The sequence below is a fragment of the Otolemur garnettii genome, unplaced genomic scaffold, assembly GCF_000181295.1.
Source record: "Otolemur garnettii isolate 467f Iridium unplaced genomic scaffold, OtoGar3 scaffold00018, whole genome shotgun sequence".
Taxonomy (NCBI): Eukaryota; Metazoa; Chordata; class Mammalia; order Primates; family Galagidae; genus Otolemur; species Otolemur garnettii.
The window spans coordinates 88,779-116,500 of NW_003852413.1; the positions used below are offsets into that span (position 1 = coordinate 88,779).

The following is a 27,722-nucleotide window of genomic DNA, read 5'->3' on the forward strand; positions in this document are numbered from 1 at the left end:
AATACTGGGGACCTGGGGGTCCAAACTAGACTTTAGGGCTGTAAAGTTCACGTCATGGCTGAGGTTTCACAGCAACTGGCACCGAGGCCCCTCCCCACCAAAGGGCTCCCTTCAGAGTCTGATGTCCTGGGAATGCAGCCACGAATGAAGAAAGTCAGATATGAGTGGACACAGCCAGCCCCATCAGGGCAGGCACAGCAGAAGTCCCAATGGCTCTTACTCAGCTGCTGCCAGAGTGAGGGATGGTTCTGGTGTGTGGTGCAGTCCCACTGCGGGTGTCAACAGGCAGGCAAGGGACCTGTAGACCCCTTGTGAGTAGCCGGGCAAGAAGCATAGCCCCAGTGGTGTCTCTGGGAAGAGCTAGGCATGGTTAGCACAGAGGAAACCCCTGGTCCATGACCAATAGTGCCTCATTCCACCTGCACCCAGAGCAACGCTGAGGACAGCTGGGTGGAGGCTCCAGAGGGTGGAGACCAGCAGGGACCTCCAATGTGGCCGACTATTATCCACATCAGGAACTTGACTACTTTTATGCCTCTGTATTTTCTTTATTTCTCTTGTTTTTTAGTAGCGCTCCCTCTGGACGTTTTAGTCCAGTTCCATAGTGCTACAAATGAAGGAGGCATTTGGCACTTTCTGGGCTAAGGACAGAATGGTCTCTGGCAGAGGGGGGCAAGGCCTTCTTCCTGTAATGACCCAGCTCCTTCCTGACCCTGGCATCTCAAGTACAAGCCCCCAAGAAGGGAGACTAAAAATCCAAACAGAACACCTGTGAAAGCAGAGAGGGATTTAGGAACTTTAGTGACCACTGTAAGAATAGCTGCTAGATGATTAAGTGACAGCCATGTCTCAGCCCTGTGACATCATGAATCCCAGTTGTTTGATACCCACCATGGCCTAGTGCTGGCCCAGGCCTGCACCTGCCAAAATACCCATAGGTGCCAAGTCTGACACCTCTCTCCTTATTGCAACCCCAAGCCCTCTGCCTCCTGCCACAGGAGCCCAGGCCCCAGAGGCCCCTCACCCCACTCCTACCTGTGCCACCCCTTAGAGCCTCCTGGGCCCAACATGCTCTTAGGTTTCACATGACCTCTGCTCCCTGTGGCCCTTATCTGCCCACAACCCTGACCCACTGTGAATAACCCCAACACCAGCCCCTGCATACCCAACCCACGCAAGCCACCTCATGTGCTGCCCCATCACCTAGGCAGGGGCTCAAGGGAAGGTGGACAGAGACCTGACACCTTTGAGGAGACAGCAGGAGCTCACGAGAGCACAAGAGGACTGTCCAAGGGAAAGGTCAGCAAGACTGGAGCCCAGCCAGGTGGGAAGCGCCAGATGGGACAGTATGGCCACAGGGGCCATGAGCCATGGGTACCCCCTGCACCTTTGCCCAGCATGGGTTCAGGAACCCAGACAGCCCCTGTAGGGTCAAGGTTCAAGAAACACTACACTCCCCCAGACACACATAAACACATAAGCACACACACTATACACACAGATACACACACACATATACACACGGACATGCATATACCAGACACACGCACAGATATACACAGACACACCAAAGACACACAAGCACACAGACACACACACTGGCACACACAGATGCACTAATAAACACAGCTGCACACATGCAGATATACTCAAATGACCACACACAGACAGGCACAAGCATGCAGGGCCCTGTGGTGTCCACCCCTATGGCCAGGTGCCCCCTCTCTGCCCTCTTAGAGGCTTCACGGTATTTTTTTGTTTCTTCATCTTTTATCTTTTTTATATCTTGCCCTGATCAAATTGACAACTAGGAAACTATGTGGCTTGGTAAGCAAAATTCTGAAGATGAAATTCCAAAGCCTCGAGCAGCCATGACCTCACCACCTGTTATCAACCAAACCTTCCATTTTTATAGATTACCACCCACCTGGGCAGCAGTGCACAATGGCCCAGTGTTGACATTGACTCCCCATATTCTCAAATATCCCCCATGTGGCTCCTGCATGGGCAATAGCAGGAGCTGAAGGTAGGGCCCCTCCCGCTGGATGACTTCCTCTCTCAAAACCTTTGCCTGGGGTGTCAGTGACAATCTCCTATTGGTATATCTCTGTCCCCAACCTCCGGGAGCCCCAATCTCTCCTCCAAGGCAGCGTAGGTGAATACTGCAACTGAGTAAGGACAGACAGAGCCAATGTTAACCATGGACCAAGCAGTGCTGGCCTGGCCCAGGGAAGCTCAGAGTGCTGTAGCAAAATGCCTCACCCGCACCCGGTGTGCACCAGGCTGCACCAAGCCTCACCCGTACCCACTGTGCGCCAGGCCAAGTCAAGGTACCTCACTGGTACTCACTGTGCACCAGGCCACATCAACATGCCTCACCTATATCCACTGTACCCCAGGCGGCGCCAACATGCCTCACCCACACCAATGTGTGTTAGGCTTGTGTGCTGCACTGGGAACCAAGGCCCTGCCCTCCTCCCAGGACTAGAAATTATTGGCTGCTGTCCTGGTGGGAAGTCCCAGAGGAGAGAGGAGTAGGGAGGGACAGGAGATGCTGGGGATGGCTTGTGGGAGGCAATAGCATGCCTGGAGCCACAGGAGTAGAAAATTCCAGAAGAGCTGGAGTGTCCTCATGCTGGTCTCCAGGTAACACTCAGGGCCCCCCACCCCAAAGCTGCTTTTCTGGACCCTGTGTCCCTTGAACAGCAAGTAACCCACCTGCCATCCTCTCCGGGATTTGTCTATCATCCAGACGGAATCTCCCAGTGGCAGGACTCCTAGCTAGTGCCTGCCCTGTGAGAGACAAGGACCCCAGGGTCTCACAAGGTCCTCTCAGGACCAATTATGACCACACAGAGCAGCAGCGAAGAAGTGGCTGGGAAGTGAGGCTAGCACCCAGGCCGGCAGGGTCCAAATTGAACAGGTTAGTGAGAGGGAAGCCCTTGGTGTCAGCTACAGTGCCACGGAGCGGCTTTCCACTCCCACTCACGGGACCCACTGTGCTTCCCCAGCTGTCTGCATCCTCCCAGGTGGCTCAGTGAGTGGGTCTTAGAACCTTGGCCCTCCCTGCTGCCAGCTTTCCTTCCAGTGCCACAGCCAGGAAAGGGACAGGATGGAGGCCACAGGGACATGGGGGACTGGATTCTGTCTACCACCCCAGTGATCTGGCTGGAGCCTCATCTCAAACATGCACACACACAGAGAGACACACATCTGAGCACAGACCATGCTCACATGAAAGCCAATAATGCTCACACATGCCAAGGCCTCTCCAGCCCCATCTTGAGTAATAGTGCTCGTGGGGCCTGGCGCTCACAGGTTTGGGGCAGTGCAGAGCCACAGAACCCCCCATGGGGAAATGGGGGTGCTTTCTGGCACCAACCAGGAGCTCCTCTGCCTGGGAGGCCATAGGAGAAGGATAAGTAGAAGGAGTGAGCTACAGGCAGAAGGGCTGGAGACAAGCCTCACCTCAGTGCCTTCTGGGGGACTAAGAGACAGGTACCACTGGGAGAGGAGTGACACTCACCCAAAGGGTCCCAGGCCTCATCTCAGGAAGGTGCCACCCTGGGGTGAGCGTGTGCTGTCCAGGCACATGAGGGTGGAATAAGAAGCTCTGCAGGCCCAGCGGGTGCTCCCAGAGGAGGTGCTGCAGCCTGAGCCTTAATGTGGGGATGCCTGCTCACCCTGCCCTAGTGGCTCAGCCCAAGGAGCAGGACCCATCCTGCACCAGCAACAGCCCGGGTGTCCAAGGCTCAGCAAGGGTGGCAGCCTCCCCATACACCCTATACCCTGTCCTACCCACAGACCTGTTGGGGTGCAGGTGAGGGAGTCACCAGATGACCACAGTCATCTGGCAGATGGGCCCCTCAGGGCACAGGATCTGGGCAGCAAACACTGTAGAAGAGAGGACAGGAGCCTAGAGCCCCTCCCAGATGACCCTGGCGTTCCTCAAGACCTAGCTCAAATCCCACCTCCACTGTGAAACCCCCTCAACCTCACAGTTAGATTCACAGTTAGGACTGAGTTCCACACTGCCAGCCACCCACAATCTCCAGCCAACCTGCTCTGCCTTCTTATTAGCAGGTTGACTGAGTGATAGCTACTAACTCTGGGCAGCTGCTGTGCTAAGCAGGCAGCCTGATCTCTCAGCCCAAGCTGGCTGGCCCAGCAATGCCACCAGGGTGGTTGGGCTGGCCAGCCTAACCCAGGATATCTTGTGCAGAGACATCAGAGGCCTCGACAGGGACAACCACCCCACACGTCTCCTGGGGATCCACCGGGCTACCACAGGCAGGTAGCAGAGAGTGCCAGCCCACATCTGAGGCCCATCCTTCCCATCCTGTGGGAAGCTGCCACAATGCAGGAAAGGGCATGATGAGGGCTCCATGCCAGAGGTTTCTAGGTCTGCCTGACTATAATGGCAGGTGGGACAGAGAGGGTGGACAGCCTCTGAGCATTGCTAGCCTATAGAGGCCTGAGCCCCCCAGGGTATCCAGGGAGTGGGTAAGGCCAGGGCCCGTGTCCACAAATGTCCCTGTGCCCCCATCTCTGGCATGTGGTACCTGAGGAGTATAGTGACTGACTGTCTTGATGAATGTGCCTGTCAAGCTGGAGCTCTTCTGCCAGCTGATTGTCCAGGGCCATGAAGAGGCCTTAGAATTTGGCTGGGGGGCAGTGTGCTGGGACCTCAGCCAACCTCTGCAGTAGAGGCCAGAACCCACATTAGGGGTGTGGCCTGTAGCAGGGAATTACACAGCAAGTGAGGTTTTGAGCTCTACAAGTTTGGCAGAGAAAAGAAGAGAGAGGAGAAAATAGCAGAGAAAATCCCAGTGGTGCCGGGGAAGGCCTGGGCTTGTTACTCACAGTAAGACTGAGGCAGAGGCAGGAGGGAAGGTGGGATGTGGGCACCAGAGGGCCAGGATACGGAGGCTCCTGCACATCTCCCCTTCAACCCCTGGATGGAGCCTCAGAGGTTGAGCCAGCACACACCTGAACTAGAACACCTGAGCAAGCACACACTTGAGTCAGTGCACACCTGAGAGACAGTGCATACCTGAGACAGTGCACAACTAAGCCAGTACACACCTGAGCCAACAGTGGGCTTCCTCCCTCAGTGCTGAGGCTGAGGACCCCACCATAGACATTGCTCTATGGGCTTCACAGGGTCCGTCCGGGAGGCAGCCCAGCCCTGAGAGTGTGGAGCCCAAGTGGCAGAAACCATCACAAGGGGCAGCTGGAAGTATCCTCTGGAGACCCTCCAAATGTCTAGTCCCCTCTGGTGGGGTTCCCTGAGGATGGTGGCAAGACAAGATCCACTATCAGAGGAGCTGAGAGGGAGCTGATCCACTGTCAGGATAGAGGGGAAAATGGGCAGTGCTCTCCAACTCCCCTTCAACACCAAGCAGCCCTGGACCACTGAGGGAGGCTTTCACCTGCGGGCCTGGGGACTTTGCCACAGATGGGGTTCTCTCTCATGCCATCCTCCTGGACCTCGCCCTGCCCTAGAGGAGCACAATTCCTCCCCAGCCTGGCAAGCCCTGCATTCCATTAAACTCTGGGCAAGAATAACCGCCTTGCTCTTTACCTGACATTAGCACACGGATCAGGTCCTGGGCAGACCCCACTATCCCTGTGTGCCTGTAACTGACAAGGGCCACCAGCCTAAAAGCTGACATTCTTGCTCTATAGCCTCCCCTTGTCAGAGTCCATGCCAACTGGTGCCAGCCCAGAAGACTCAGCATTCCCAGTTTTAGGAGCTTCTCCACAGCACAGACCAGAAGCAGGTTCAGTTCCTTCCCCACGCTGGGCCTAGCACCAACACCTATGTTGTGGCTGCATCCTGCTGGAAGCCAGTGGGACTGACCTGACACCAATACTGCTGCTTCCTGTCCTTGTCCACCAGCTTGTCCTTACCCACCAGAACACACTTGAACTAGTGCACAGCTGAGCAGGCACAATCTGAGTCAGTGCACACGAGCTAGAACACCTGAACCAGCACACACTTGAATTAGTGCGCACCTAAGAGTGCACACCTGAGCTAGAACACTTGCGCCAGCACACACTTGAGCCAGTGCACACCTGAGCCAATACACACCTGAGCTAGAACACCTTAGCCAGCACACACCTGAGCCAGTGCACAGTGCCTACTAAGGGCATCCAGCATAGCTCAGCCTCTGGTGAGGCCAGGAGGGGGCTCACTGACCACGGCAGCCTCTCCATGTCCCACCATGTTCTCACCAGCTGCACAGGAGGAAACCCCTGACTCATAAATGAGGGTGCAGGCTTGGGTCAAGTTATCTAACACCCCCAAAGACCCCCTCTACTGGGGAGTAGTGTCCTCTCAAATTTCATGTCCACCAGACCTCTGAATGTGACCCTATCTGGAAATAGGGTCTTTGCCATTGTGGTCAAGTGAAGATGAGGTCACTGGGTAGCTCCCATGTACCCCAGTGACCAGTGTCCTCATGAGCGAGAAATCTGGACACACTCCACAGGTGGAGAACATGCAGCCATGGAGAGGAGACTGGAGTGATAGAGCCACAAGCCTAAGGATGCTTGGAGCTCCCTGAAGTTGGAAGAGACTAGCTGGAAGTCGCCATACCCTGGCCACACAACACACTCCCTGGAGCCCTAGATGGACTGAGGCCCTGCTGACACCCTGACCTTTGGATCCAGGCTCTCCAGAACTCAGAGAGCATAAACTTCTATTGTTTCAAACCCCCTAATTGATAGAGAAAGGTTACAGTAGCCACAGAAAAACTCATGGATATGGAACAACCAACCTGATCCCAGGCAGAGGCTTGCTGTGGACTCGGGCATTTGGGGGTAAGCTGGGGTCAAAGGGCACTGGGATTAATGGAAAGGGAGAGGGCAGATGCTGAGGAGTACTGTCAGCATCAGCTGGGCAGGGCATCTGGCTGGGGCCAACTCTGGAGTATGTCCAGGGACCTCCCTTGGCCACACACACCTGACTAGCTGGGAGACAGACACATCACTGGCTGGGTAGGCCTTGGTTTTTATTCTCTGGAACAGAAATAACCTACAAAACCTCAAAAAGGACCACAACTGGCAAAGCACATTCTTTAAAGACAAAATGGAAAAAAATCATAAGTATTTGGCTCCATAAATTTCTGTTATAACAACTCCAAATGGTGCTGAGGTTTTGCACAGAGCCTAGCTGACCCATGGCTGTGTCCTGCAGCTGCAGGTTCTCATCCAATACACCAGGCTAGTGCAACGATGTAAAGGGTTGTTTTTTTTGTTTTTTTTTTTTTTTGAGACAGAGCCTCAAGCTGTCCCCCTGGGTAGAGTGCCGAGGCGTTACAGTTCACAGCAACCTCCAACTCCTGGGCTCAAGCGAGTCTCCTGCCTCAGCCTCCCAAGTAGCTGGAACCACAGGCACCTGCCACAACGCCCGGCTATTTTTTGGTTGCAGCCGTCATTGTTGTTTTGGCGGGTCCGGGCTGGGGATTCGAACCTGCCGCCTTAGGTGTACGTGGTTGGCGCCTTAGCCGGTTGAGCTATAGGCACCGAGCCGATGTAAATGTTTTTAAAGAACAACATAAGTGCCACACCAAGACATTTGAAGACATAGGAATTTGCTTCCTATGGGTATTTTTTTTTTTTTACAAAAAACATAATAACTTAGTTTGCATTTTATAGCATTTCCAATTGGCCACGGCACTCTCCACTAGGATCCCACAGGGTCAAACACCACAGGCACCTCCCCAGATGGTGCAGCTGACAAATAAGGGCCAGGCCTGGGCCCCAGGGGTATGGTCCGGTGTAGCTCCCACCAGGATTTGTGCGGCCCCTGTAGCCAACAGCAGCTCATCAGGGGAGGAAAGGCATCCTGAGGCCCATGTGGTCACTCAGCACCAACCTCGCAGGGGTTCAGTCCCCTCTCCTCAGCGTCCCTGTACATCCTTTGGAAGTCCTGGAAGCGTGGGGCACAGCCAAGCCATGCCTCCTCAAAGCGCATGTGGCCAGTGAAGAGGAAGTCACCACGCCCTGGCCGCACACCACACTCTAGCAGCGTCCTGACATGCCCCTGCCAGTGGCCACCACCCTCAGGCACCAGCTGGAATATCCTGCTTTTCTGCCGGTACAGTCTGCTCACTCGCAAGTGGATGACCGTCTCCTGAAGCTCTGGCTCATGGGTGACGTCCTGGATGGAGCCTCGAACAACTGCAGAGAGGAGGAGATGGAACAGTCAGCAGGGTCCAGTGGGCACTGCCAGGTGCTGGCCAAAGGCAGGCATACAACATATATTGACCCCACATGCAGCAAGGCCACTGCAGGCCCCTGGCAACAACTAGCATTGGGACTGGGAGCTGAACCCTGAGACTCTGCCATCTAGGAATCCCACTGAAAAATACATTTTAGGCCAACACAGCAGATCACACCTGTAGTCCCAGCATTATGGGAGGCCAAGGCAGGAGGATCACTTGAGGCCAGGAGTTCAAAGCTGTAGGGAGCTGTGACCGCACCACTGCATACCAGCCTAGGTGACAGAACAAGACCTTGGCTCTAAAAAAGTACAATTTAAACAATAGGAAGTCATCCCAGATGAGAAGCTGCAGCAGCATAGCCCAGAGGAAGATGCTGTCTGATTGTTTGGGATAAAAGCAGCCACCCCCTCAGTGCTTAAAGCAGTACAATCATGTTTAAAATTAAGAAGATCTGTTGCATGGGTGTGGTCTATGTTGGAGGACCCACATGTAGTGTCATTGCTTACATGTGCCCTAAAATCAGGGTAATGGTTGTTGATGTCAGTGAGTCAAGAATCAATGCATGGAATTCTACACTTCCTATTTATGAGCCAGGACTAACAGGAGTGGTAGAATCTTGCTGAGGAAAAAATCTATTTTTTTTTTCTACCAATATTGATGATGCCATCAAGAAACCTGATGATGTATTTATTTCTGTGAATACACCAACAAAAACCTATGGAATGGGGAAAGGTCGTGCAGCAGGATCTAAAGTATACTAAAGCTTGTGCTAGACGTGTTGTACAAAATTGAAACTGGTACAAACTTGTGACAGAAAAGCATAGTTCCACAGTGCAGGCAGCAGAAAGTATCGTCGCATATTTGATGCTAACACAAAACCCAACTTGAATTTACAGGTGCTGTCCAACCCAGAATTCTTGGCAGAGAAGATAGCCATCAAAAACCTAAAGAACCCGTACAGAATACTGATTGGAGGGGATGAAACCCAGAAGGCCAGAGAGCCATGAGGGCCCTGTGTGTTGTATATGAGTACTGGGTTCTCAGAGAAAAGATTCTCACCACTGACACTTGGTCTTCAGAGCTTTCCAAACTGGCAGCAAATGCTTTTCTTGCCCAAAGAATCAGCAGCATTAACTCTGTAAGTGCCCTGTGTGAAGCAACAGGAGCCGATGTAGAAGAGGTAGCAACAGCCATTGGAATGGACCAGAGAATTGGAAGTAAGTTTCTGAAAGTCAGTGTTGGTTTTGGTGGGAGCTATTTCCAAAAAAGATGTTCTAAATGTGGTTTATTTCTGTGAGGTTCTGAATTTGCCTGAAGTAGCTCATTATTGGCAGCAGGTAATAGACAAGAATGACTACCAGAGTGGGAGGTTTGCTTCCTGAATCATAGACAGTCTGTTTAATGCAGTGACTGAGAAGAAGATAGCTATTTTGAGGTTTATATTCAAAAAGGACACTAGTGATAATGAGATAATCCTCTAATATATATATGTGTGTGTGTGTGTGTGTGTATATATATATACATATATTAGCAAGTATTTGATGGATGAAGGTGCACACCTCCATATATACAATCCAAAAGTACCCAGGGAACAAATAGCTATAGATCTTTCTCATCCAGGTGTTTCAGAGGATGACCAAGTGTCTTGACTTGTGACCATTTCCAAGGATCCATATGAAGCATGTGATGTTGCCCATGTTGTTATTTGCCCTGAGTGGGACATGTGTAAGGAAATGAATCATGAACGCATTCATAAAAAAATGCCAAAACCAGCCTTCATCTTTGATGTACAACGTGTCCTGGATGGGCTTCATGATGAACTACAAACTACTGGCTTCCACATTAAAACAGCTGGCAAAAAGGTGTCTTCAAAGAGAATCCATATGCTCCTTAAGATGAAATTCCAAAATTCAGCCTTCAGGATCCCCCTAACAAATCTCTAGAGTCTAGACATTGCCATTTTTGTTTGTGATTTTCTTTTTTTGGTACTTTAGGATAGCAAATATCTACTGATATTAACATTTGGTGAATGAACCAAGTGTTTTTAAGGAAATAAAATTATTTTTTGATTGAATTTATAATAGCTATATAGGTATTAGTATATCTGGTAATTATGAATCTAGAATACTTTTTACATATTTTCATATTGTTAGCTTGATTATTGGATGAGTAGAAAATAATCGTGTTGGTTTTAATGGTGTCAGTTTTTGTAAAATAAAAATTAAACTTCAAACAAACAAACAAAAAAAGGAAGTCATCCCAGACACTTAGACTTCATCTTAGTGTCATCCCAGACACTTAGACTTGCTCTTTGTATCAAGGCCCACATGCTCAGGTGGGAAAATAGAACAAAACAGCCATGATTTGCATCAGCTCTTCAAATTAGAACAAGAGAAACAAGCACAGCTAATATATGAGATCTTTTGCACCTCTACATTCTAACCAGACCAGGCACAAGGACCGCTTTGAGCACTTGGAGACCCTTGTCCTGTACCTGGAGCCTGAACAGCAGAGGAGGAAGGACACCTCCCCCCGCCCCCACCAGGTGGACCTCCACAGCCTCGACTCAGCGACTCAGCGAGCAGGAGTCCAAATCTTCCTCGAGACAAGCCAGAAGGCCTGCATCCCTCAACCTCAGCCTTGAGCCCACAGGGGCCCCAACCACCACGGGACTTGGATGAGGGATAGTGGAAGTTCCAAGTTGGGGGCTGACATGAGGATGCCCTGGGTGGCTGATAAAACGATGTTATAAAGCACTCCCCAGAGAAGAGTCCTGGAAAGCAACAGATTTCAAGAATTCCCTCAGAGGGCAATGGTCTTACCTGCAAACTGGGAGAGTGCTTGGTAGTTACCAAAAACACCTGCCTGCTCTCCCCATGGGCAAGTGTGTGTGCACCGACTCCTGGCTCCTGGGCTAGGGAGCCATTCTGGGTACAGAAGGAAAAGCACCTTTCCCATGACTAAGGCCAAGACCCATGCTTCTGCAGACCACCCCGGGGCTGGGTGCCTATGGAAGGCTGGGGTCCTGCAGGGGAGCTGCCGCCCAAACGAGCCTCCACATGGCAGGAGCTATGAGGCAGACACTCACCAAAGTCACTGGTGCAGACAGCTAGGAGGACCTCAGTGTCACTGCAAGGGCGGCACGGTGCTGGGAAGGAAAGAGACAGGGTCAGCTGGGACATAGCAGGTCCAGGGTTCATCACCTGCCACAGTCACACATTCTCATCAGACCCAACTAAAGACAGTCCTGGAGTGCCCACATTGCTCCCCTGCAGCCAAAATCACTTCCCAGCTAAGCTGGCAGAGCAGACGACAGAAAATGCAGCCTCGGCCATGTCCAGGCTGACCCCAGGGGATGCTCGGCCCCTTCTGAACTGGAAGTGCTTGAGTAGTGGTCATGACAGCCCTGTTCCCTGAGAATATGACCCTCCACCTCACCACATCCTGAGGCTTCAGAGACAGGGGCCTCCCATCATGCCAGCTCACCCACCAGTAAAGTGGTATCACCAGCATGCCCAACTCAATCACCTGAGGTCTCCATCACAGACTCAAAACCACCTGGCTGAACTGAAAACGTGTCCCCAACAACACCCTGACTACAGTCACCCTCACCCCATCCCTCATGCCCAGGGGCCAGGGCCACCCTCACCTTTCCAGATCAGATCACACTGGAGGAAGGTCACATCCTATGGGGATCTAGGTGCCCACCATAGACACTGTCCAAACCGGGCTAGGCTTCTCCAAAGAGCCCAGAAAATGCTGAGTCTCCTCACAAGAGCCACACGAGCCACGCCGGACTCGCACAGCCAGAATCTCCACCACTCGACAGCCCCACAGCAGAAGCCTCCGAAGGCTGTGTGCTAGGCTCAGCAGCGGGTTTGGAAAACACAGTCTCATTACCTGGTCTTACTGCAAGACCTCTACTTTGCTCAGTCTTCGCTTCTAGAAGACTTCTAGGTTTTGACCCCAATTCTTCTAACACAGCAGAAACTCTGAGGCATGAAATCTTAGTGAGGCAAGTTTCCCGCAGCCATCTCACCTTCTAAATGCTCTGGGATATCCTGGCCAGGACAGGACAGTTCTTGCCTTGGGGCTCCCCAGCCCATAAGATGCCAATGTCTGAGCCAGGCCAGGCCAAGCTGTCGCCTGCTTCGTGGCTGTACAGACCCCAGTCAGGTGCTGGCGGGGGAAAGGGCAGCACAAGCATCCAGCACCTTGGCCACTACAAATGGGCCAAGCATCTCCAGCTGAGTAGGAGCTCAGAAGGGCATTCCAGGGTCTGGGATATGCAAAAAGCCCTACAGGCCTGAATCTTATTCAGGTCAGTGGAGGCTGGACTAGGCCTTGGAGGGAGCTTACAGTAGCCTGGGGTACCACAGGGTCTCTGTGGGCCCCTTGAGCTCCACCGGTCTGGGGCGCTCACAACATAGTCCTGCCCCAGGGTGATGCCGGCACGCCCTGGCCAGGCAGGGAGTGTAGTCACCCTCAGCTCAGTACGCCTGACTCACTGGCCCGCCTACCAGCTGCTGCTGCGTTTGCTACTATTAAGCTGCCAGAAAGAAGCGGCAGAACAAGAATAGCCTGCAATGCCTCTAGATCTAGCCCAGCCTGTCCGGGAACCCCAGATGTAGAGCCTTCTGCTAGCCTGGAAGGGCTGCAGCCAGCCCTGAGACACCTTTCAACATGCCTAGACCCCTCATACCCCCACCCCAAGCTGGGTCCCAGGAGCCCCACCTCCTGCTGACACTGCACAAGCTCATGCTGCAGCCCCCACACAGGAGGCACCTGACCTGGGTCCCGAAGCTGCCCAGGGTGCCACCCCATGGCACTTGGCTTACTATGTAGCCAGCAGCACAGACAGGCCAGCAGCACTGAGGCATGAAGAGGGTGTCTCAAATTTCAGGTGGCATTTTTATTCAGAGCACATGAGACTCAGTGAGACTTTCCATCCTGACTGGCCACCTGTCTAGGGCCCACAGAGCCAGAAGTCCCAGCCCAGGGTCCCTTATGGAAGTGAGGGCAGCCTCAACAGTGAGAGGGCAGGTCAGAGGTTAAAGGGCACTGTAACCACAGCTGTGCAAGAGGCAGGAAGTGCAGGAGGTGGGAGGTGAGCCCCAAGCTAGGAAAAAGCAGCCATGCACTCGGGTCCCATCTTGAAGATGGGGAGCCAGGATGCCCCACCACACTCACGCCAGGCCTGAGCATGTGTGTGTCACCAAGCCCTTGAGTGTCCTCCTCAATGAGTCACCAGCCCTGGGACAAGCCCTGGGATCTTGGAGGATATGGAGGAGGGAGGGAGATGCTCCCCTTGCCAGCTCTGGCACCTGCCCTGGCTCAGACGCCACCTGTACAAGGTGTCAGAAGCCTGAGGTCCCTCTCTAAAAGCCTCCAGGAGCCCACGCCATTGACACTGAGCTCAAAAAGCACAGCTCTAGAGGCCTCCCTGTTCTAATTCTCAGCTTCACAAAGCACGGGTCACCTTCACAGAGAACTCAGTGCATGCCAAGGGCACAATCTGGAAACAATTATCAGTCAAAGTTGGGCTCATAAAGGCTGTGGAATGCACTGGTCACGACACATCACATCTCACTTCCGGGGGTATGAGGAGGGTCAGTAAAGGGTTGGAGTTCTGTCCCTCCTCTGCAGAGGGTGGGGGCAGAGCATGGATGTCCCGAATGATCACTCAGGAATATATGTAAAATGAATTGAATGAAGAACAAAGAAAACAGGGTCACAGGGGCAGCCAGGGCTGCTGTGGGAACCCTGCAGTGGCAGCAGGCACAGATGGAGGGCTGCACCATGAGTACAAGGAGGCTGAAGGCTAGAGGCTATAGAGTGGGCTGCAGACAGACGGATGCTAGTCCAGCAGCACTGCCCGAGAAAGACAACCAGAGTGGAGACACACAAGATCCACGGGGAAATCTCAAGTGACAATCACTGCTGATCTCCAAGGCAGCTGAGACAGCAGACATGGCACTCCCACGAGGAGCAGGTGAGTGGAGTAGACCTGCAGAGCCTGCCTGAGAGGCCAGGTTGGTCCTGGGGACTGCCCTCTTCCTGGAGAGGACACCCTTCCCCCCCTTCAATTCAGGAGATGGTGAAGATGTGAAGTGATTATAGGATAATTACAGTGGCCTGAGAAGCCACTAAGGTAGGTGGCTCACACCTGTGATCCAGCACTCTGGGAGGCCAAGGCAGGTGTACTGCTTGAGCTCAGGAGTTCGAGACCAGCTGGAGCAAGACCAAGGCCTCATCTCTACTAAAAACAGAAAAACTAGCTGGGTATTATGGCAAGCACCTGTAATCCCAGCTACTTGGGAGGCTGAGGCAAGAAGATCACTTGAGCCGCAGAGTCTAAGGTTGCTGTGAGCTATGATGCCATAGCATTCCACCTAGGATGACAGAATGATACTGTCTCAAAAAAAAAAAAAAAAAAGAGTAGAGGGATGCCTGTAAAGAACACCAACACCCTTTGTCCCTGCAAGGGTCCCCCAAACCCTGAGCTCCTGGAGGGGGCTCTGCAGCGGGGACTGAGGCCTCAGACACTGTAGGACCCAGGCATCCATTCAAGCTGGTAATGTAACTTGTGTGTGTTCATGACCAGCATCAGGGCAACATCCTCTGCTTATCCCTTCCATTCTCACTGCACATCTAAAATGCCACTGCACCTGCCCTAGACAACCAATTCACCATGGGCCTTGGCTGGAGCCCCAACCCCAAAGTCCAAGCACAGAGGCAGCCAAGCTGGTGAGCACCTGGTATGCAAACCTCAAGAAAAATCAAAGCAGAGAAAGGAACCCCAGACCTCATCTAGCCTGCCCAGGTGACCTAGGGAAGCAGGTTTGCCCCTGTTCTCTAGAACTGGCTGAGCTCCTGCTCCTTGGCTGCCCACATGGTACTGGTACTGCCCATCCCTTGAATATGCAAGAGTCAATTTTTATACTTGGCGAGAGGTGCAGGTCCAGGTTCACTGGCCCAGTGTCCCCAAAAGACTGGGGGTGGGGGAATCCACCAAGTCCTCAGTACATGTCTAGGTACAACCTCAAGCCAGACCCATGAGTTCTTGCACCTGTCCACTCGCTGACTTTGTGTCCTGCCAGAGCTCCCCAGATGAGAGGAAGGAAAGTGCAGGGCAAGCAGGTCCTACTAGTGGTGGCCAAATCCGGAGTCCCCCAGGGCCAGGTCACATCCCTCCTGACCCACAGGCTATGCCCCTGGAGAAGCAGCCTACCTGCTCTGGTCTCTTCCAGGCTGTCATAAGCCTCAGTCATTTATGGAAGCTAATTCTGCAACCCGAAGGACCCAGCACCAAGGAGCTGTTGGCAATAGGCCCAGGCCCCTGTCCGAGAAGCAGGCTGCCTCCAGATGGGTGGGGGCATGACCCTCAAACATAGCACCCACAGGGGATTCAAGGCTACAGAGCCTCTGTTCTCTCACATCAGTGCCAACTGTCAGTTCAGATTCATGCGGGAGCTCCTCCACTCCTGGCAGGTGCGACAACCACTCACCTGGTCCTGAAGTGTGTGTGTGCCCTGGGGTACAGTTCCCACCCCTCATCCTATAGCTGAAGCAAGGGCCAGAATGGAGACAAGGGAAACCCTTGGTGCTGAGAGGGCTCAAGAGCAGGCCTGGCCTGGGGACAAGCTGCCCTGCTAGACATCCAGCCCTGACATTCTACATTACGCACCCTGGGTGAAAGGTGCCTCATCCTGGGTGTAAGGTGAGAGGGACACATCAGACCCCAGTCCCTTCCCCACTCTTCCACTGCACCAGGATGGGGCAGGATGGCCTCTAAAAGGGTTCTGCAAGTTTCTGGGGCTGTGTCTGGGGCTACCACCCCCAGCACATCGTGTGTTGTGGTTAATTAGAGAACCCTCAGTGTCTGCTCCACACCACACAGCAAAGTCCTGGCCCCCAAGCTGGTCTGACATCCATGGGGTCCCCATGGTCCCAAGAGGTATGCAGAGGCCAGAGCACAAGACCCATGACCGAGCTTCGGTTCAAGTCACTACTCACCCAGGGATGCTGCCTCCCTACGGGACCCCACAGAAACCGTGTATGTCTCCTAAACCCACTCACTCCAGGCCTGGAAACCTGGACACAAATGTGCAGCAGGCACAGATCCTGACCCAGAGAAGAAGAAAAACAAAGCCTCGTTCCCGGGGGTAACACACAGCCCCCTGAGCTATCCCCATCAGCAGCCAACACAGCGATGTTCCACCAGACATCTATTGGGCACAGTGAGATGTGCAATTGTGACAGCAGCAACCAGGTGGCCAGCCCTACAGCTCTTTAAAGGTCCCTTGGCATAGGCAAACAAAGCTAGGCCCCAGCAGCACAGTGTCCTCAGGCCCAACCCACTTCAATCAGCAGAAGCAATGTCTGCAAGCTTTTTTTGGAACCTCCTGCCTCAGTGAGCAGCTTCAACAGTTGGAAAATCCATCTTGGTGCTCAAATTTTTCCAGATTTTGTGTTTGTTATGAGTTTATTTTCTCCAAGGCCCCCACAGAAGGCTGATGTCCCCTCCCCCAAGTCTGCCACCCACCGTAACTGCTAATAACAAGACAAAGGCCATGTGGCCAACATTCCTGTCCTGCCTGGACTCTAGCAGTCCCTGAGACTCAGAGACTGTGCTGGTCCTAGGGGCACCTTCCCAGGGCAGGCCTCTCCACCCAGGCCCTGCTGACACTAGGGTTGGGTTGGTCTTTGGGATGAGGTGTCCAGAGGGGTGTGGCACAGCCCTCAGCCTCCGCCCTGACGTCAGAGACTCTCCTCTGGCCTGACAACCAGTGGTGAGGCGGGTGGGTATCCCCAAAAGACAGGACTCTGAGCTACCTCATACCTCAAGTGAGGTGGCAGCCCTGCATGAGGACTGACCATGTGGGTCCCACAGCCCAAACACCTCTAGGTGTCTGCCCATGGAACTTTTGGAGACCACCAAAGCCCTCCACAAATGATCCCAGCCCCTCTCCCAAGTGCAAGTGTCCACAGATGCCATAAGACAGCCTACCACCTGCCTGCCACATGGGAAGCTGCTCATCTCAAAAGAAGAAGAAAAATGGCAGAACCTGGAGCCAAGCTCCTACTGTCCAACACCACACACACCCTGTGTGGCCAAAGGCGTGACCCAGCCCACACGGCCCCTTCCACTCCAGAACCTCTCAGCTCCCCAGATCCTCACAGCCTGTTCAAAGAGGACCCCTCACTGCTCCCAGCTATGCACCAGCATCAGCCCCCACCCAAATGCACTGTTGTTGTAGGGGCTAAGCCAACACAAGGAGCTCTTGGCCCATTCACCAACAGTTAAAACAGTAAAGCACCCATTTCTGGTGTGTCACTAGAACACATGCACAGGGCAAGTTTGGGGCCCACTCTCCCCCTCTAACCGCTCAGGGAATGCTTGCCTACACACTGGGAAGGGAGCACTGCTCCAGCAAGCAACCTTGCCCAGCACTTAAGGGACACCACAAGACGCAGCCAGTCTGGTCAATGGTGGTTTCTGTTGGAAGGGCCACAACATCAGAGGTGTTGTCTCCACACCCAGCACCCCTACATAGGGAGACATACGTAGGGCCCCACCATCCCTGGTTGGCCGCCCATAGACTCTCCAAGCAAACCTGCCATATCTAATGCACAGATGTAGAGCATTTTCTTGGAAGTCCAGCAGAAGTCGGGTCAGGAGAAAACCCGCAACACCTGTGCAGAAGAGTAAGCCCAAGCTGCCACAAGGTGCTCACCCGACGGTGTGTGCAGGGCTGGTCCCTGGTATTTCCTCGTCAGCTCGTACTGGAAGCCCGTGGTCCTTCTGCCAATGTCCTGCTGGGGTGTGGCCTCCACGAACAGGCCGCCCTGCTCCAGGCCGAAACACCGTACCTGGCCAGTGTCATCTCCATCCTGTACCAGCAGTTTCAGTTCTCCAGTTTTTTCCAAATAAATATTGGCCCCCGAGGAACCCCTGAAGGGTTTGATGCACACGGTGAGCTGCCGTGCAGGTGAGAAGGTGTTGGGTCGCAGGTTGATGATGAGAGCCCCAGTAGGGTACAGCCACTCCACTGTGCCCGCCGCGCAGCGTACATACACCTGCTCCACTTCCTTCCGGTGCGCCTCATGTGTCAGTCCACTGCAGGAGAAGAGACAGTCAGCCAGGCAGAGCTCCTGCACCCCACTACCACCCCTGCCCAGAAGGATTCCACAAGAGCTCTCAGCTGGCACAGCCCCACCCTCAAGGCAGTTCAGGCCACGTCCACCCTTCGGCGTGGGGCTGAGGACAGGGCCACAGCACTGACTGGTGCAAGAGCTCAGGTGCTCAGCATATGCAGTTCTGTCTGCCTCAGCCTCTGCCCACCACTCAGCATCATTCCTTGACCAGGGAGGTTGAACCTACTGTAGGTCAGAAGAGGTGAGAACAAAGGAAACAGCAGCAGCCGTGGGTCCCAGCCCAAGTTCCAGAATGGACTGCAATGAGCATCAGGACCGTAGGAACATGGCCACAGCATGGGAACAATAAGCAATGCTGCCACTCTGGACAGGCAACAATTTTGGGGTTGTCATTGAGTTCTGTCTCCCAGGACCTCACCATTGCGACAAATGTTTGCATTGTCCTCCGAGTAATGAGCAACTGTTTTCATTCATCTCCAAGCCTGAAGACACCCCCCCACCCCCCGCGACTAGTTTTTAGAGTAAATCCAAATATCATTAAAGGAAGATCCACTACGAAGTGAGGTGAGCCTCTTCCACTCACTTCACTTTGGGGGGAGAAGGGCAAACACGTAAGTAACAAGTTAATGTTACTTGTAGTAAGTGCTAAATAGGAAGGAATGAAGTGTGCTACATTCTTGGTGAGGCAGTTTCTGAGTAGAGACAGTTATGTTTTCAAAAAATTGAAACCATCAAAAACATTAAAGTTTCTCCTACTTGAAACTATAATGTAAAGGTTAGCATGTCACGAGCAGATGTCATGGCCACCAAGTGGGTCTGCAATGAAACCAGTGACTTTGACAAAGCAAGTGTTTTATTACATGAAATTTGGTTCTGATCAGATCTCAGGCAGGTTCACCCACATTCTTAGGATTTTTATGTGAAATAAACAATACTATATCCAGAGCCAGCCTGAGTGAATTACCAGAAACCCTTTCTACAGTGGAGAAAATGCATAACATATGGTTTGCATTTACTGCTGGGTGACTCACGCTCAAGCCCCTAAACCTCACTTTTCACACTGCAGCTGCAGGCAAGGGCTACAGCCACCCTGTGGACCACATCAGAGGGAAGTGTCAAGGGTGAACCCCTCCTGCCCAGCCTCCACCCCCACAGCCTCCGGGTCAGAATAGCTAGCCCAGCCCCAGCCAGCTACCAGGGTCACACACACAGAATAGACTTATAAATTAAGCCAATAAAACCCACACAACTCATCTGACACATATGTGGGGGTAGTCATGATTACAGTGCTGTGTGAAAATTAGACTAAATGGTAAGTGGCTGACACATAGAGGACTACAATCAGCTCTTTTCTTATGCAGCCCAAACAAAACATCATCATGTCCCTCACCCTCCTGTCTCCATCAGGAGATAGCTGGACACTTGCCGCCTCTTAAGCAGGGACCAATTCTCAGCTCTTTCTTCCATATAAACCATCCTGCCAGAGACTTCACTTCTCCCCATAGGTTCTGAGCACCCAGGGAGTGCAGAAACCACAGCAGAGTCCCTGGACACCTCTGACTACACTGCTTCATCCAAGCAGAGGAGGGGAAAGAGGCTCCAACCACACTGAGGCAGCCACAGAGGGAACTTCCTTGGGGAAAAGTGGCCAACCCACAACTGCCAGGGGATGCAGGCCTGCGCCCAGGGCCACCCTCTGATCCCCCACATAACTGCATCTTGTAGGTGCACCTGGCTCCACTTAATTAAAATCACTCCACAAAGAAGACAGGAACAAAATGAAGATGGACACAAAAGCTACAAGGAGCCCTGCCACCTGGCTCCTTACCTGATGTCTTCACTGCCCACTTAGAAGGTCTATACCCATCCCAGGGCCTGCTCCTCTCCTCTTACATCCCCCTAAAATAGCAATCTAGGCTCAAGACATGGAAGTTCCACGTTAAAATCAGTAGCATGTGGTGTATGAGACCCCCACTCAGAGACAACCCTTCAGGAAAGTGAAACCACGGGGCCACACCCCAAATTGCTCACCTCCAAACATCTACCACCACAGAAAACCTGGGAAAAAATGCCCATTTATGCAAAATTGCTGGAATTACAAAAATGCAACACATCTTTAACCATCATGGATGATGGTATTTTATGATTTTCACATAAGATGCAGGTGACATACTAAGCAGGAACAAAATAACAGAATTCTGCTGTTGTGATAAACTCAAAGATATAGACAAAACTGGTTCTATTCAACTTTAAGAAACTGAAGAGACATATTTGATCTTAGATTAATTAAAGTAAATTAATTCATTTTTTGAAAAGTCCGTAAGAGTTACCACCCAGGTGAACACACCTGTAGGGCACCTTTATGGAAAAGTGGGAGAGAGCTCTATATAGCAAGCCCCCAGGGTTCTGAGCGGAACCAACCCACCTACCACCACTGAGTCACCAGAACAAAAGAGTGGCCTCTTGTTCACTGGAGTCAGGAAGGTTATAAATCAAAGAGCAGAACCCAAAGGCCCTGCTGACAAGTAACCTTTTGCAGGAGAGATGGCACCTGTGACACATGTTGATAGCAATGGAAAAGTTCACGGTCCACCTTTATGGCCACTGGCTAATGAAGACTGAGGCGCTGGTCCTGCCTTTTCCACAGCAAGAGAGATTGCAAAATCTTCTACTTGATTGGAAACACCTAGAAATATGAGCCTGTCAACTGTGAGTGGCCATGTCATAAGAAGCAACTCCCTTGCTATCAGGGGATCAGAACCCACAGTATCGGACTGGCTCCACCCTGTGCAGACTTCAGAACAGCTCATAAAAAAGTCATAAACACAGGGAGTTGTCCAGCGCAGCAGAGGACTACAGGATTTCACAGTGTCTGCAGCTCATCTGCGGAGCATGGCCGTGAGTGAGCCTAGCAAGGATGACAAGCAGAGTCCTACTACCTCCAGAAAGGTCGTCTGGAGGTCGCTCCTCTGCGACCACACCCGCAGATCAGGCTGTGCCCTCTGCGAGGCTCTGCCCTGGGGAGAGGGGCCAACAAATGCCCCTGCTCTCGCAAAAACGGACGGCCGGGCTCCTCCCCCACTACAAACACCTGTTGGGTCGAGCCGGTCTCCCCACCCTCACTCCAGTCCGAGGGAGGCTCCCTTCCTCCTCTGGGCTGCCGGGAAGACGCCCCCTCCCTCCGGGAGATGTCAGCTCCCGCTTGAGAAACGCCGGCTCACTGCGTTTCTGGCTTGGATCTGCTGAAGAATATCTAAAGGCCTCGGTTTCGGGGTGCACTGATTCAGTGGGCCAAGGATGCAAGCCGGAAGCTTAACTGCATCTGGGGGCGGAGGACAGCTCCAGAGGAACTGTCAGCGTTAGAGGCTCCCAGCCAGCCCGCGCCGGCGCCAGCATTCTCTAGGCCGACTCTCCCGGCTCCACGCCCCAGGTCCATCCCTGCTCCGTCCCCGCCGCCGGCAGGGGGAGTTTCAGCTGGTGAGGGGGCAGAAGGCTCCCTTAGGGCCAGGGCCCCACAGTTTGCCGCTCTCGCGAACCTTCGCTTGGGGGAGGGGGCAGAAACTAGATTCCTCAGAGAACTGGGCGCTGTAAGTGACCTACAGGAAGACCCGCGGCACCAGCTAACAAGGACCCCAACCCGCTGCGCCACCCTGCCTTCTCGGAAAACCAGTTTCACTCAGAGTAACCCCGTGACACACACACACACACACCCCAATGAACTGCCTGTCAGCTAGAGTCTTCCCATCAGTCCAGGGCGCGAGGGGCTTAGGGAGCCCCGGGGCACCAGACAACAGGCGCAAAGGGAGCCCAGGCCTACAGCGTCTTCGACGAGTCGCTCACTAGCCTGGGTCCCAGCGCACCAACTCCTGACCAGGCCCCTTTCAACGCACAGACACTGCTTGCCCAGTGCGGGCTTCGGCCGCGGCCTCCCTGCGGGCTTAGAGTCTCATGTGAGCATCGGCGTCCTCTGGGCCTCCCCCACCACTCACTTGGGACCCGTGCTCCTTTCCGCAGTCACATTTCAATTTTAAAAAGTCTTCAGCTGCCACCGCGGAGTGAAGGGGGGTAGCCAAACCCAGGGCGTGCGGCTGCCAAGGGCGGCCTGACCTTCACCGAACCGGGGCAGGAGACTGGCCTGGCCCCACGCACAGGTGTCCGCCCGCAGCTCGCCTCCCGCACAGATGCGGACAGCGCTGCGGTCAGCATGAGGACCCAGCTCTGTCCACTGAAGCCGCCGCTCCCTCCCGTGGCCGCAGCCGTCCCTTCCCGCTCTGTCCCGGACGCAAGCTCGGCTCCTCCCGACCCGGGACGGCCGCGGGATGCGCAACTGCCCGCTGGCAGGAGCCTGAAAGAGCCTGAGGACCGACCCTCTCCCGTTCGCAGAAAGGAACCGCGGGACTCGGGACCAAGTGGGGACTGGAGCAGTAAGCATGGGCCTCATGGGCGGTCGGGCCGGGACCGACCCAGCCAGGCTGCAGGCACGCGCCCTCCCCCCGAGCGTCCTCTGGGCCGGGGGGCCGGGACCCCGCGGGGTCTTTTGTTCTAGAAGCGGGGGCGGCGGGCAGTGGGCACAGGACTTAGCCTGGAGAGCCGGCCCCGGGCTGCGCCCCCGCACGCTTTGCCCGCCCTGAAGGAGAGCGCAGAGTAGCAGAAGAGGGGAGAAGACCAAGGCCCGGAGTCAGGGCCGGGTCGTCCCGCGCGGACTCACCTCCCCTTCCAGCTGCACAGGTCGCTGGAGTACTGCGCGTCCGCGCCTCCCAGCAGCGCGGCAAGCAGCAGCAGCAGCAACGGCGGCGGCGGCGGTGGCGGCAGCCGCGGAGGGCCCGGACCCGGGGCCGGAGGCCGCGGCCACAGCTGCCCCGCGCGCCCCCAGGCAGCCCACGCCGCACCCCGCATACTCCCGCTCCGCTTGGCGCCCCGGCCCCGCGTCCGAGCCCACTAAGCAGACCCCTTAACCAGGCACGGCCAGGCCTGGAGACCTCCAAGGCCGGGCGGGTCACGTCGCACGCCCCCCGTGTCCCCCTCGCGGCCGCCCGCCCATCCCGGGCCGCCCACGCTGCTGGAGCCGAATGCAGAGGCCCGCCCTCGCAGCCGCCGCAGCCTGAGCCTCTGGAGTCCGCGAGTCCGCGGTCCTGGGTCCTGGCTCATCTGGGGGCGGGTTCCGCCCCGTCCCGCCCCACCCCGCCCCCCGGAACCGGGCCCGGCCCCCGCCTGCCTCACTGAGCTGGCCCGCCTCCGCCCCGCCCCCCGGAACTCGGCCCGCCCTAACCCAGGCCCACCCCAACACTGTCCCGGGGAACTCGGCCCAGTACCCCGCGGTGAGCTCCGCGCTCACCGCGCCCGACTCGGCGCTGCACTCCCGAGTTGACAGAGAGTCGGCAACCCTGGGTGCCGGGATGTGTAACCTGAGATGGGCGGGAGACCGGCCGAGACCTTGTGGAGAGGAGGAGGTGGTGCAACTGATGAGGAGAAGGTCGTGGAGAGAAGAGCCCAGGTTGGAAAGCAGAGTCCGGGGCAGGAGGGGGCCGGGCGGACAGGGCAGCAGCGCGTTCCCTGGCCTGTACAGCCCGAGACCCCAAGTATGTACCTACCCCAGCCGAACGCCTGACCAGTCGTTCTGTCCCTCCATAAGCCCCCACGGCGGCGGTGCAAGTGGCCCACCTTGCAGACCGTCCTGAAAGGCTGCATGAGCTCAGCCTGGTCTTCGGGCTGTGGCGGGGGTGCCTGATCGGCCGATGGCTATCAAAGGTGTTGTAACCCTCTACAGAATTTGTGGTTCCCGGAGGACCGCAGCCCCGGGGACCTGGGAGGCCCGGCTGAGGGCCTGACCCCTGGTGAACGCACCGCCTCTGTTCGCCCCCCCTCCCCCCAGTCTTGCCTCTCGGCTGTGCCCTGCACACACACAGCCGCCCCTCCATCTGCTCCCAGGGGTCTTGGCTCCGCCTTTGCACTCTCCTCCCCCATGCGCACTCCCACGCTCCTTGAACTCCCGCACCATCCACAACTGCACCCTTAACTTGGCGGCTTAATACTCTTCAAGGTGTCCACTGTGCTGTGCCACTGTGGGATTTTACCAGGGTTCTGGCCCCTTACTCCAAATGCCAATAGCAACCTCGTCCTGAGTTTGCTCCTGGAGGGCACAGTTGTTTGCAGAGAACCCTGTGCTGGAGGGTGCAGGCGACCAAATGTGCTCTTCAGCATCTCCTCTTTGCCAGGTGGCCACTGGGGCCACCATGGCCTGACGTCCACTGGTGCAGTTCCAACTGGTAACAGCGTTAGAGATTCATGCTAGAGAACCCCCTGGGAAAACCAAGAGGGCCTACCGGCCTGTCACACCAGCAGCTACCCCTGCTGTCACAAAAGCATGCCTCTGTGTCCTGGTGTCTGGACCCCAGGGCTGCAAACAGCATCTAATGCTGGAGAAATCTGGCCTCCTTTTAGCGTTTCTTTGCCAGCCACGACATATTTCATGAGGAATTTCAAGTGATCTGAGTGGGGAGTGGGAGCCTGTTGTTAGGCATGTTATGCCCTGTGCATGGCAGAGGTTTGCAGGTTGTGGCAGTGCAGGGGGAGCTGGGGAGGAGGATGGAATGATGAGTTTGCTGGAGTGCAGGAACAGGTCAAGGCCTGAAGGGCTGGGAGACAGTGACTGCTGGAGGTGGCCACAGGGTGAGGATCTTTATAGAATGTCCCTGGGGCTGGTCAGGCCAATCTAACCAATAAAAACCCAGAGCAAGGACTCTGCCCAGCACATAAAGTGATGTCACCCTGGGACTCGATGTCTGGTTTGGCTTGAGGAATACACCTGCAGATTTTGGAGCTTGGAGGCTTGCTTTACACCCCCACTCCACATCATGGTTGTGCACACACACACACCCCATTGCTACAGGCACCAGGGTACAGAAGTGCTGAGAGATGGGCAAAGTGAAGCCACCACCAGGCCATGTGGAAGGGGTCCTGCTTGCACATGTGGACACTGAAGTGCTTTTTTGTGCTGGCCACACATTAGATCGAAGTCCTGCTGGGCCCCATCCACCCTGGAAGGGTACAGATCATCACACCATAGAAGGGGTAGGGGCAGTGCATGAGGACCCCCTCAAGTTACAAGTTCAGACATTGTGAGCTAATGACCTCTAGTGACCACTCAGGGTCTCAGGACCCCCTGGTGGCTGCTGAGCCAAAAGGGAAAAGGTCATCCCCTCAGAGTGACAGAGCTGTCTCCATCCTGGGCACAGGGCAGGGCTCTGCCTCCTGCCAGGCTGCCCTAAAACCGGGGTCATACATGGCAGTGCAGGGGCCTGCACTTCTCACATGTGGAGCAGACTGAGGTGGGCTGACTTCAGATAGAAGCTGCTTCCATGATGCTTATGGACACAGACAGACACAGATCACAGGGAAACTGTGTGGAATAGTGGTAAAAATAGAGTAAAAATGTTTGCTAGGCAGTGTTCTTAGAAAAGACCTGGGCTGTCCCTCCTCTCAAGACACAGGTGCCTCTTTGAGGGTCCCTAAATTGGGAATTTCCAGATTCCTGTCTTCCTGACCAGCTCACTGCTGGGGGTCAGGTAGGCAGCAGACCTGGTTCCCCAGCTGCTCCCCAAGTCTACTCCAATAGGCTTCCAAGCAGGGTCATGTTCCAGAGTTACTTGTGGCCTCCTGGGCACCTCTGCTCCCCCAACCCTGGCCAAGAAAAGCCATCTGCAAATGGACCTCCCTCCTGCAGAGTGCAAGATAAGGTGAGCCAGGGCTGTCTGAGGGTATCCAACAGCCACCCACCACCCTCTTTCACCTGCAGGCCCTGAGGGTGACCTGTGAGCCAGAAGGGTCCTCCCAGGGCTCTTTGGGAGGTTATCAGAGGAAAGAGCTTTGGGCAGGTTCTCCCCTGGGTGGCTAGAAAGAGGCTGCTTCAGGGCAGTGCCTCTGGCTCAGTGGGTACAGCGCCGGCCCCATATACCGAGGGTGGTGGGTTTGAACCTAGCCCTGGCCAGTTAAAAACAGCAGTGACAACTGCAATAAAAAAGAAAGAAAGAAAGGGTCTGCTTCCCAGTGAGCATTTCCCAAGGTTAAACTGTGGAAGCAGCCTAGCATCACCCCCTATCCCCATCCCCCCTAGGGGAAAAGAAGTGGTCACCACAGTCTATGTGTGAGGTCCAGATGGAAAACCAAGCCTGAGCTATGGGACCTGAGAGGGAATCGTGCCTGCCCATTGCCTACCCTGGGAGAGAGCAGCACTTCCCTCACCATGGCATGGACGCTTGACTGTGCCTGTGACATATTTCAGTGTACAGCCCCTGGGTGGTCTTTCTGTGCCCTTCCAGGAGCTGAGGATGGGGAAGGCAGGTGGTGTCCTCTCATACCTGGAGATTACAACCTACTATTAGGGGCAGGTGACCTCTGCAGGACCTCTGTTGGATTCCTCTATGAATCCAACCCCAGAGTTCTCATAGCATAAACTGCAGCACCTGTTACCTGGGGAGGGAGACATTGGTAGGGCAGAGGCAGGGACCTGTGTCACTGGATACCCTTCCTAGACTTTCTGAATACCAGAGGGCCTGCAAGCCAGTGGGTTGGTAAATGGACATGACTCAGACACCAGCCAGCCCCCTGCCAGTTCCCAAGTTTCCTTGCTGTGATGTTGGGGTCATTCTGGAGCCTTAGTTGCCTGCAGAGTGAGTCATTTCCTCACTCTGGGGAAGGCATGTGATGTCAGTATGAAATGTCTCACCCCCAGGTGGAAGCTGATAGGCTGGGATCTTTGCAGAGACTCCAATTTGGGCGTGTGTTCTTTTTTTTTTTTTTTTTTTTTTTTTTGACGGAGTCTTACTTTATCGCCCTCGGTAGAGTGCTGTGGCATCACAGCTCACAGTAACCTCCAACTCTTAGAGTTAAACAATTCTCTTGCCTCAGCCTCCTGAGTACCTGGGACTACAGGCACCCGCCACAACACCTGACTATTTTTTGTTGCAATTCTCATTGCTGTTTTAGCTGACGGGGGCTGGGTTCGAACCCACCACCCTCAGTATATGAGGCCAGCACCCTACCCACTGAGCCACAGGCACTGCCTTGGGCATGTATTCCTTAATCGAGGGCACCACCTGTTCTTGTCAGGGATTGGGGCCCTAATGGGCACAGGGAGCCACCCTCATCATGCTCCCCCCTACTGTGAGTTCTTTGAGCAACTAACAAAGACCAACAGACTGTTAACACTTTTATTTTTTTGCCCTAACTTAAGGATTTCAAATGTGCATTGATGGCAATTTAACTATATGAAATGGCCAGTCACCTGAATCCACTCATCGAAGAATCAACTTCCACCCCTAGAAACTGAGCACT

General features: G+C 54.4%; 1 protein-coding gene and 1 pseudogene across 1 annotated transcript; one reads left to right on the forward strand and one right to left on the reverse strand.

Annotated features, from left to right (window-relative positions):
* Positions 1–7,536: 7,536 nt before the first annotated feature.
* Positions 7,537–23,465, reverse strand: METRNL (meteorin like, glial cell differentiation regulator). The gene is made up of 4 exons (XM_012802989.2): positions 23,098–23,465; positions 17,969–18,351; positions 11,320–11,379; positions 7,537–8,187 (listed from the first exon to the last, which is right to left on the reverse strand). Exons 1-4 carry the CDS (start codon positions 23,283–23,285, stop codon positions 7,868–7,870), a joined length of 951 nt encoding a protein of 316 aa, XP_012658443.1. The 5' UTR covers positions 23,286–23,465; the 3' UTR covers positions 7,537–7,867.
* Positions 8,642–10,285, forward strand: LOC105886631 (annotated as a pseudogene).
* Positions 23,466–27,722: the final 4,257 nt, after the last annotated feature.

Excerpts from the sequence above, each read along its gene's own strand:
- METRNL (XM_012802989.2), bottom strand. The coding sequence starts at position 23,285 with ATGCGGGGTGCGGCGTGGGCTGCCTGGGGGCGCGCGGGGCAGCTGTGG. Across the intron at positions 18,352-23,097 it reads CTGTGCAGCTGGAAGGGGAG|TGGACTGACACATGAGGCGC; the intron begins GTGAGTCCGCGC and ends CTTCTCCTGCAG. Across the intron at positions 11,380-17,968 it reads AGCCCTGCACACACCGTCGG|CACCGTGCCGCCCTTGCAGT; the intron begins GTGAGCACCTTG and ends TTTCCTTCCCAG.